This window comes from Mustela nigripes, chromosome 17, assembly GCF_022355385.1.
Source record: "Mustela nigripes isolate SB6536 chromosome 17, MUSNIG.SB6536, whole genome shotgun sequence".
NCBI classification, from domain to species: domain Eukaryota; kingdom Metazoa; phylum Chordata; class Mammalia; order Carnivora; family Mustelidae; genus Mustela; species Mustela nigripes.
The window spans coordinates 16015489-16027683 of NC_081573.1; the positions used below are offsets into that span (position 1 = coordinate 16015489).

A 12195-nucleotide genomic window follows, 5' to 3' on the forward strand; every position below is an offset into this window, starting at 1 on the left:
GAGGGACGCCTGGGTGGCTCAGTGGGTTAAAGCCTCTGCTTTTGGCTCAGGTCATGATCCTAAGGTCCTGGGATCGAGCCCCGCATCAGGCTCTCTGCTCGGTGGGGAGCCTGCTTCCTCCTCTCTCTCTGCCTGCCTCTCTGCCTACTTGTGATCTCTCTCTGTCGAATAAATAAAATCTTTAAAAAAAAAAAAAAAAGAAGGAGAAGGAGAGGAGGAGGGGCAGAGGAGGAGGGGAAGGAAGAGAAAAGGGCAGAAAACTTACTTGAAGAAATAATAACTGAAAACTTCCCTAGTTAGGGAAAGAAATAGATATCCAGGTTCAAGAAGCACCACAGTTCCAAACAAGATGAACCCAAGGAGGCCCATGCCATAGTACATAAAAATTAAAATGCCAAAAGTTAAAGAATTTTGTAAGTGGCAAGAGAGAAGCAAAATATGTTCAGGGGAAACCTCCCTAAGAGTATCAGCTGATTTTTCAGCAGAATCTTCGCAGACCATAATTGAGTGGTTTGATATACTGAAAGGGCTAAAAGGAAAACAACTACAACTAAGAATAATCTACCAAGGAAGATTATCATTCATTTTTGAAGGAGAGATAGTTTCCCAGATAGACATTAAAGGAGTGTATCAGAACCAAACTGGCCTTACAAGAAAAAAACTGGAAGAAAAGAAATGGCCATAATTAGAGGTAAGAAAAATTATGAATAAAAGATGTAAAATATGACAACATAAACAATAAAACCTGGAGGAGGGAATTAAAGTTGATTTCAAAGAATGTTTCTTTGGTTTGACATTAAATGACCATCAACTTTGCATATGCTGCCATTTACTTAGGATATTATATATGAACCCTGTGGTAACCAGAGACTCAAAACCTATATTAGATACCCAAAAAAGAAACAAAAAGAAAGCCAAACATAACACTATAGAAACTCACCCACCACAAACAAGAAAGGAACACATTAAAGTACAAAAACAAGAAGACAACAAAATGTACATACCTCTCAATAATTACTTTAAATGTAGATGGGCTAAATGCTCCACTCAAAAGACACAGGATGGTGGAATGCATTAAAAAAAAAAAAAAAGACCCATCTATATCCTATCTACAAGAGACTCACTTCAGACAAACACACAGGCTAAAAGTAAAGGGATGGGAAAACATTTACCATCCAAATGGGAGTGAAACAAAAGCTGGGGTAATAAATAATACTTAGTATCAGACAAAATGGACTTTAAAACAAAGCATAATGTTAAAGGGATCAATCCAACAAAAAATTCGACATTGGAGCAGTAAATATGTAAAGCAAATACTAACAGACATAAAGGGATATATTGATAGTACTATAAGAATAGAAGGGGACTTGGGGCGCCTGGGTGGCTCAGTGGGTTACGCCGCTGCCTTCGGCTCAGGTCATGATCTCAGGGTCCTGGGATCGAGTCCCGCGTTGGGCTCCCGAGCAGAGAGCCTGCTTCCTCCTCTCTCTCTCTGCCTGCCTCTCTGCCTACTTGTGGTCTCTCTCTGTCAAATAAATAAATAAAATCTTTAAAAAAAAAAAAAAGAAGAAGGGGACTTTAACACCCCACTTACATCAATGGATAGATTAATCAGGCAGGAAATCAATAAAGAAATACTGTCGTCAAGCAAATTATTAGACCAAATAGACATAACACATAGAGGATATTACATCCAAAAAGAACAGAGCACACTGTTTTGACCTGCATAGGAAACATTCTCTTTGATAGATTACATGTTAGATTACAGGCATAACACTAGAGGGACTCAACAATCACACAGAAAGCAAGAGAAGAAGAATAGAGAAGAACTACAAAAACAAAACAAAATGGCAACAAGCACATACCTATCAACAATTAAATGTGGATGGCCTAAATACTCAAAAGACATAGATTGGCAGAATGGATAAAAAAAAAAAAGACCTACCTATGTAATGCTTACAAGATGCTCAGCTCAGATCTAAAGACACCTATCAAGTGAAAATGAAGGGTATTTACCAGGCAAACAAAAGTTTAAAAATTTGTATAATACTAATATCAGACAAAATAGACTTTAAAACAGACTTTAACAAAAGGAATATCCTTGATAAAAGGATTAGTCCAATAAGAGGATATAGTAATCATAAATATCTATGCACCCACTGCCTCTCTGTCTACTTGTGATCTGTCAAATAAATAAATAAAATCTTTAAAAAATTATTAGTAACAAAATTGAATCAACAAAACAAAATGAAAAAACCAAAACAAACCCCTAAAAAGCAAAAAACAAAACAAAACAAAAACACACAAAACACCCCAAAACCAAAACCAGAAAACCAAAAACCTACGTAGAAATAAACATCCTGTATCAAATATTTTTTCAGGGACTTGTAACAAACATTTAAAGGATAATTAGTACCTCTTCTCCTAAGCTATTTCATAAGGTGGAAGAGGACGGAAAACTTCCAAATACATTCTACAAAGCCAGCATTACTCTGATACCCAAACCAGACAAGGACACCACCAAAAATCTCTCTGATGAAAACAGATGGAAAAGTCTGCAATAAAATATTAGTAAACTACATTCAGCAATACATTAAAAGGATTATTCCCCATGGTGAAGTGACATTATTCCAGGGAAAAAAGGATGGTTCAGTGTTTGTAAATTAATCAATGTGAGATGAAGGATGAAGATTATATGATCATCTCAATACATGCATAAAAATATTTGACAAAATTGAACATGAATTCATGATAAAAATTCTCAACAAAGTATGTTTAGGGGGAACATACCACAACATAGTGAAGGCCATATATGAAAAATCCACAGGTTACATCATACACAATGGTGAAAATAGAGCTTTTTTTCTAGGATTAGGTACAAGACAAGGATGTCCATTCTTACCACTTTTATTCAATATATTACTGGAATTCCTAGCCACAGCAATTAGAGAAGAGTAAGAAATAAAAGTCATCCATTTTGGAAAGAAGAATTTAAACTGTCACTACCTGCAGATGACATGATAATATACATGAAAACCCTAAAGAGCTCCCCCACTTATAAAACTATTAGAATAAATGAATTCAGTGATGTTGCATGGAACACATGAAAAGATGCTATCACTAATTATCAAAAAAATCAAAACCACAATAAGCTATTATCTTACACCTGTTAGAATGGTTAAACTAAAAAAGACAAAAAATTACAAGTGTTGGTAAGAATGTGGAGAAAAATGAACCTTCATGCACTGCTGCTGGGAATGGAATTTGGTACAGCCACTGCAGAAAACCATATTGTGACTCCTCAAGAAATTAAAAATAAAAATACCATATGATCCAGTATTTTCACTATTGGGTATTTACTGAAATAAAATGAAAACACTAATTTGAAAAGATACATGCATCCCTATGTTTATGGCAGCATTATTTTAGAACAGCTAAAATATGGAAGCAAGTGATTACCAATGGATGAACAGATAAGGAAGATGTGGTACAACGGAAAAATACAATGGAATACTATGTAGTCACAAAAGTACTAGATCTTGGGGCACCTGGGTGGCTCAGTGGGTTAAGCCTCTGCCTTCAGCTCAGGTCATGATCCCAGGGTCCTGGGATCGAGTCCCTCATTGGGCTCTCTGCTTGGCAGGGAGCCTGCTTCCCACCCACCCCCACCTCTGTCTGTCTCTCTGCCTACTTGTGATTTCTGTCAGATAAAGAAATAAAATCTTTAAAAAATAAAATACTAGATCTTTCCATTTGCCACATCATGGATGGGCCTAAAAGGTATCATGCTGTGAAATAAGTCACACCAAGTAACAAAGACATAATTTCACTCATATGTGGAATCTAAGAAACAAAATTAATGAGTAAAGAAACAAAAATGAAATCAAACCTATAAATAACGAGGTGATGGTTGCCATAGGGGAGGTGGATAAAATGAATGAAGGGGAGTGGGGGGAGATATAGGCTTTCAGCTATGAAATGAATAAATCATGGGAATAAAAAGTATAGTATAGGGAATCTAGTCAGTGATAATGTAGTACCATTGTGTGGTGCCAGATGATAGCTTCATTTATGGTGAGCATAGTATAACATAGAGAAGTTGAATCACTATGTTGTACACTTGGACATAATGTAATGTGTGTCAACTATAGTTAAATAAGATAGGTATATCGGGCGCCTGGGTGGCTCAGTGGGTTAAGCCGCTGCCTTCAGCTCAGGTCATGATCTCAGAGTCCTGAGACCTATGTAATGCCTACAAGAGACTCACTTCAGATCTAAAGATACAGACTAAGGCAGAATGGATGGGAAAAGATTCTATGGAAATGGAATAATACTGGGGTAGTAATACTTAACAAAATCGTCTTTAAAGCTGAGGTGTAACAAAAGACATAGAAGTGCATTAAATAACAAATGATCAATCCAGTAAGATACAGCACTTACATTTATTTAGGTGTTCAACATTGGAATACCTAAATGTATAAATCTAGTATTTACAGACATAATGGAAGAAATTGACAGTCATATAATAAAAGCAGGGGTCTTTAACACCTCACATAAGTGGGTAGATCATCTAGATAGAAGAAAAAAAAAAGCACTGGCTTTAAACACATTAGAACAGATGGATTTATCAGATATATACAGAACATTCCATTCCAGAATACACATTCTTCTCAAGTGGACATAGAACATTTCCAGGATAAATCACATGTTAGGGCAGAAAACAAGTTTCAATAAATTAAAATATTGAAGTCATTTAAGCATCTTTACCAACCACATGAATGCAACTATGAATCAAGTATTAGAAGAAAACTGGAAAAACACAAATATGTGAAGACAAAACAACATGCTGCTAAACAACCAGTGGGTCAATGAAGAAATCAAAGAGGAAATTTAAAAAAAATCTTGAGGCAAATAAAAATGAAAACACAATATTCAAAATCTATAGGATGCAGCAAAAATTGTTCTAACAGGAGATTATACCAGTACAGTCTCATGTCAAGAAAAAAAGGGAAGGAAAGCTTCCAGACTCATTCTACAAGGCCAGCATTACACTGATACCTAAACCAGACATCCACAAAAGGAAGGGAGGGCTGGAGAGAAGGAGGCAGGGAGAGGAGAGAAGGAGGGAAGGAGGGAGGAAGATAATTATTTAGCAGCAATTATCCCTGATGAACATGGATGCTAAAATCCTCAACAAAATACTGGCAAACTGAATAAATACGATCAAAGAAATCATACACCATGGTCAAGTGGATGGTTCAATACATGCATATCAATCAATGCGATATGCCACATTAACAGAGACTAAAGATCATATTATCATCAATAGATCCAGAAAAACCATATGACAAAAATTCATCATATTTATGGTAAAAACTCTCAACCAAGTGTTTATCAGGGTAAGTATATCAACATAATAAAGCTATTCATGATAAACCCAGGGCAAACATCATACTCTGTGGAGAAAAGCTAAAAGTTTTCCTCTAAGATCAGGAACAAGACAAGGATTCCCACTTTCACCACTTTTATTCATCATAGTACTGGCAATCCTAGCCATAGCAATTAGGTAAGAAAAATAAACACGGCATCCAAATCAGAAAGGAAGAAGTTAAATGGTCACTATTTGTAGATGACATGATCTTATATATAGAAAACCCTAAGACTCCACCAAAAAACTATTAGAATAAATGAATTCAGTGAAGTTGCAGGATAGAAAGTGAATATACAAAAATCTAAAATTAGTATACAAAAATCTTGCCCATCTATATACTAATTAAAAATTATCATAAAGATAAATTAAGAAAAGTCTCATTTACAAATGCACTAAGAAGAATCAAACACCTAGGGATAAATTTAACCACAGAGGAAAAAGACCTGTACTCTGAAAACTGTAAGACATGATGAAATAAACTGAAGATGGCAGAAACTTGTGGAAATATACTGTGCTCATGGATTGGAAGAATTTATACCCAAAGCAACCGACATATTCAGTATGATCCCTATCAAAATATCAATGGAATTTTTCACAAAACTAGCACAAATGATCCTAATATTTGAAGAGAATCACAAAATACCTCAAATAACCAATGCAATCTTGAGAAAGAATAACAAAGCTGAAGGTATCACACTGTCTTATTTCAAGCTATACTACAAAGCTATAGTAATCAAAATAGGATGATCCTGGCATAAAAACAGAAATATACATTAATGGGAAAATATAGATAGCCCAAAAATAAACCCAGGCTAAAATGGCCAATTAATCTATGACAAAGGAGGTAAGAATATACAATGGTGAAAGACAGTTTCTTTCATAAGTGGACCAGTTTCTTATAGTGTATACAAAAATAAACTTACATGGATTAAAGACTTACATTGAGACCTGATACCATAAGATTCCTAGAACAAAGGCAGTAAACTCTGACATCAGTCTTAGCAATATCTTTTTTGATCTCCTTAGGCAAGGAGAACAAAAAGAACAATATACAATGGATTACATAAACGAGAAGGCTATAGTACAGCAAAGGAGACCATCAGTAAAAAGAAAGGCAGGGTGCCTGGGTGGCTTGGTGGGTTAAAACCTCTGTTCGGTCTGGTCATGATCCCAGGGTCCTGGGATCGAGCCCCACATTAGGCTCTCTGCTCAGGGAGCCTTCTTCCCCTCCCCTCTCTCTGCCTGCCTCTCTGTCTACTTGTAATCTCTTGTCAAATAAGTAAATAAAATCTTTTAAAAAAAATAAAAAGAAAGGCAACCTACTGAATGAAGGTATTTGCCAGTAGTATGTCTGATAAACAGTTAACATTCAAAATATTTAAAAATCTCATACAACTCAACATAAAAGTAATCTGATTAAAAGTGGGCAGAAAATCTGAATACACATTTTTCCAAGGAAGATGACACATGAATAGATGCTCAATATCACTTAACTATCAGGGAAATGCAAGTTAAAAAAAAGACGTTTGGTGATGATGTGATGAAAAGGGAGCTCTTGATCACTGTCAGTGTGAATGTAAATTGGTGTATCACTATGGGAAATAAAACTGCTATTTATCTGGAGAAAATGAAAACACAATTAGAAAAGACATATGTACCCCTATGCTCATCACGGAAGCAACCTAAATGTCTAAGGATAGATGAATGGATAAATAAGATGTGACATCTTTAAAACAATATTACTCAGCCATAAAAAGCCAAAATATTGCTAACTGCAACAACACTGATGAGTCTAGAGGACATGATGCTAAGTAATTCAGATAGAAAAAAACAAATACTGTATTATTTCACTTATATGTGACAACTAAAAAAACAAATGAAAAAAATCTCATGACCCTGAGACCATGACTTGAACCAGATGCGTAACTGACTGAGCTACTCAGGCACCCTGATTCCATTTATAATGTGTTTTTTGTTTTGTTTTGTTTGTTGTTTTTGTAAAGCGAGCAGGGCATACAGGGAGAGCAGCAGAGGGAGAGGGACAAAGATTCCCAAGCAGGCTCCCTGCCCAGCACAGAGCCTGATGCAGGGCTCGATCTCCCAACCCTGGGATCATAACCTGAGCCAAATCAAGAGTCAACCCTTAACTGACTGAGCCACCCAGGTGCCCCTGTAAAACACTCTTGATAGAGGACACGATTATAGAAGAGATTACTGCTTGTCAAAGGGGTTAAGGGTGTGACAGCAAAGGGTTAGAACAAGGGATCTTTGTGGTGGTGGAAGTTCTGTATGTTGATTGTGGTGGCAGAGAAATCAACAGGAGATAAAACCATATATAACTACATGGACACATACACGAGGTGCATGTAGAACCACTGATACCTGAAAACATGTACAGATCATGCCAATGTCAAACTTGGTATTATACTTGAATTATGTAAAATGTTAATATTAGGGGAATCTGGATGTAGGACACACGAACTAAACAGTACTATAGAGTATTATTTTGGCAACCTCCTATAAATCATTATTTCTAAATAAAAACATCTTTTTAAGAAAAAAGATTTATTTATTGGAGAAAGTGGGGGAAAGGGTAGAGAGGTAGAGGGGCAGAGGGAGAATCTCAAACAGACTCAGAGGTGAGCACAGAGCCCGTTGCAGGGCGTGATATCATAGCGTGAGCTGAAACCAAGAGTCCAATGCTGAGCCAAATGTACCACCCAGGTGCCCCAATAAAGACATCTTTTCAAAGTCCCAGTAGAAAACAGAGATAAAATAATGAATCAGCTATTCACAGAAAAGGATATTTGAGTTCCATAAATATTTGAAAGGTCTAAATATAAAACATTTTAGATCTGATACAGGGAGGTGAGCTTTCATATCCGCTGGCCACATACCTCACAATGTCTAAAATCACGAGCATCTGCACCCTCATTTAAGGATTCAGAAACCAAATAAAGCTTTGTTGAGATATGCTAAATATTCTGCTCTGAAACAGGCATCTATACTTGGCTTGACACTGTCAGAATATTAATCATGTTTTACAGTATGTATGAAGGGCCAGTCTCTCCTCGATCTGAAACCAAGCCAAATGTAGGTGATTTTTTTCCCCAGATGAAGAGCCAGTTATGTCAAGAATTGACTATTTCTTTTGTTTCTTCACTGCTTTCAACATAGAGAATTTGTGTTTGAAATAAAAATAAAAATTTTAAAATTCCCAGCAAGTAAATGCTATGTATATACTGCTGGTTTTTATTATCTAAGTTAACATTGTGAGGAGAGGGTAAGCAAAGTATCATCTTAATTCAGTTTGGTTTGTGTATTAGTAAAGATAGTCTTCTATAAATGTTAGTATTTGGTCATAGACAATTTTTAAGTTGTTTCTATAGGTTGTGTCCTTCTCCCATTTGATTCTTATTTTAGAGAAACGGGAAAATAAGGAAAGGCCAAAGAAGAATACAAAAGATAGCAACATATCTTAACAACCAGATTTGTTACCACCATATTTGCTTTCATTCTTTCATTTTTTAATTAAAGAAATTTACAGATAAATATAACAATTCCATCTAAACCTCTCTCACTTCCACCAAGGCAACCAATGTCATAAATGAATATATGACCAACACACAGTACTGTTCTTTGCATTATTTTATTAAACTTATACAAATGTTACATCTTTTCATTGTACATTTTGCTTTTTTTTCTCTCAATATTTATATTGTGATCTAGGTACTATATGTAAAATTTGTACCTTCTAAATACTGTATTCTATCATAACAATAATTACATGGTATTAATCTATCCTTCTACTAATGAGAATCTGTTATGTCCAATTTAGTGTAATACAAACCACGATGAACATAGAGATGTGTATCTTCGTGCCTTTATCTGTCTGCAATACACCAAAATAGAAACGACTATTTCATATTTATGTGTTCTTAGAGTGATCCAGTTACTCTAAAGTAATAAATCTATTTCATTTTCATCAGAGTTTTAGAATTTTGCTTTTTATATTCTAGTCTTCAATCTGGATTTTATTTGTATATATAGTATAAAGTAAACAACTGTCATTTTTTTGTTCAAATGAATCTTCTGTTTATTGAATAGGCCATTCTTTCTCCAATGACTTTTCAATAGCAATACCATACAAAAAATTTCCTTATCTCCTTTCTTCAATCCTTGTTTTGTTTCCACTGATTCATTTATTTAGCAAGAACACATTGTTTAGATACCAGCTTTAAATATGTGATGCTATCTGGTAAACTGTGTTTTCCTCTTGTTTTTCACTTGTTTCAGCTATTTGTGGTCCTTTATGTTCTCATACAAAATTTTAAACCAGTTTGTGAAATTCTTAAAATTTAGTGAAAACTTAGAATGGAAGTACCTTAAAGATTTGTGAATTTATATTTTTGAAAATGTGTTTTCAGACAGTGTTATTTTTCTCAGAATTTCAGGTCCTACTTTATGTTCTTCAAAATGTTTTTTGTAACTTTATATATATGTGTGTCTTGTAATGCTGTTGTGTTATCCTTAGACATTTTATATCAACACATTATCCAATTAACTATTTCCTGTGATATTTTTATAGTTTCTTCCTTCCCCCCAAATCTTCTTTTTCTTGCTTAACATACTGGCTACAAAAGGAGCTCAACTGTAATGCTGATATTCTCTTAGCAGACATCTTTTCATATTTTAATAAGAATCCTGAATAAATATCAACAGAGGTCTACCAAGGTTTTTGATGTTCAACTTATTTGTTACACAATTTGTCACGTTGTATAAGAATTCTCATGTTTCACAATTGTGTGACTTCTTCAAAAGGCTTTAGTGAAAGGAGATGCTAATTCTGAAGGCTTTTCCATCTTCACAATATTCACAGTGTTTCTATTTCTACTGAGTATGAATTCTCTGGTGTCTAACAAGGTGTGACTTTTGGCTAAAAGCCTTACCACACTCATTACAATGATAAGGCTTTTCACCTGTATGTTTTCTCATATGAAGTGTAAGAGATGAGATTTGAGAGAAGGCTTTTCCACATTTACTACAGTCAAAGGGTTTCTCACCTGTGTGACCTCGTATATGTATAGTAAGGGATGAGCTTTGGGAGAAGGCTTTTCCACATTTATTACATTCATAGGGTTTCTCACCTGTATGACCTCTCATGTGCACAATAAGAGAAGTTCTTTGAGAGAAAGCTTTTCCACATTCATTACATACATAGGGCTTCTCACCAGTATGACTTCTCATATGTAAATTGAGCAGTGAACACTGAGAGAAGGCTTTCCCACATTTATCACATTCATAAGGCTTTTCTCCGGTGTGACTTCTCAGATGAAGAGTAAGAGATGCAATTTGAGAAAAGGCTTTACCACATTCATTACAATCATAAGGCTTCTCTCCAGTGTGAACTTTCTGATGTGTAATAAAGTTTTGTTTTTGACTGAAGGCTTTACCACATTCATTACATTCATAGGGTTTCTCTCCAGAATGAATTTTTTCATGGGCAATGAGATTTGATTTCTGGCTAAAGGCTTTGCCACATTCCTTACATATGTAGGGTTTTTCTCCAGTGTGAATTCTCTGGTGTCTAACAAGATTTGACATCTGAATGAAAGCTTTCCCACATTCATTACATTCATAAGGTTTCTCTCTAGTATGAATCTTCTGGTGTGTAATGAAGTTCTTCTTGTGGCTGAAGGCTTTTCTACATTCCTTACATTCATAAGGTTTTTCACCAGTATGACTTCTCATATGTACAGTAAGGGCTGAACTTTGAGAGAAGGATTTTCCACATTCATTACATTCATAGGGTTTCTCACCTGTATGAATTCTTACATGTATAATAAGCATAGAAAACTGAGAGAAGGCTTTTCCACATTTATCACACTTGTAAGGTTTTTCTCCTGTGTGACTTCTCATATGAAGTGCAAGGGATGCAATTCGAGGGAAGGCTTTACCACATTCATTACATGCATAAGGTTTCTCCCCAGTATGAACTTTCTGATGTGCAGTGAGGCTTTGCTTCTGGCTGAATGCTTTCCCACACTCATTACATTCATATGGTTTCTCTCCAGTATGAATTTTTTCATGATCAATGAGATTTGATTTCTGGCTGAACGATTTCCCACATTCCTTACATGCATAGGGTTTCTCCCCAGTATGGATTCTTTGATGTCTAATGAGATTTGACATTTTAATGAAAGCTTTCCCACATTCATTACAATCATAAGACTGCTCCCTACTATGAATTTTATGATGTTTAATGAGTTTTTCCTTGTGGCTGAAAGCTTTTCTACACTTTTTACATTCATAAGGTTTCTCTCCAGTATGAATTCTCAGGTGTCTGATGAGGTCCAAAGTTTGACTGAATCCTTTCCCACAATGATTACACTTAAAGGGAGTTACTGCAAGATGGGATGGATTAATGCAAAATGATTTCATAGGTTCATTAAATTCAGAATGTTCCTTTCTTATAAGGATTCTATTATGATGACAGTCAAAATTATTATGTTCTAAACAATTTCCAAACAAGTCATATTCATAGAGATTGTGACTGGAAGGAAAAAAGTCCAAATTAAGAGGAAATGCATTTGCAAATTTCTTATGACATTCATTGACTTTTTCTTCAGTCAGTGTTTTTGTGTATTTATCTTCAAATTGTGTCAAAAGTCTGTCCTGGATTTTCTGATGCTCAATCCCCCACATTTCTCCTAAAACAGATTGCAAATAAGTATCACTTGAAAAATTTTCCAATATTGTAAAAT

The 12195-nt window shown here is 35.2% G+C and overlaps 1 protein-coding gene across 1 annotated transcript in view; it reads right to left on the reverse strand.

Annotated features, from left to right (window-relative positions):
* Nucleotides 1–9064: 9064 nt before the first annotated feature.
* The window catches only part of ZNF569 (zinc finger protein 569), a 49827-nt gene continuing 46696 nt past the window's right edge, over nt 9065–12195 (reverse strand). Inside the window, exon 6 of the mRNA XM_059382869.1 lies at nt 9065–12141. Coding sequence (XP_059238852.1) covers nt 10322–12141 — 1820 coding nt within the window. The 3' untranslated portion in view covers nt 9065–10321. The remainder of the gene's footprint in view (nt 12142–12195) is intronic.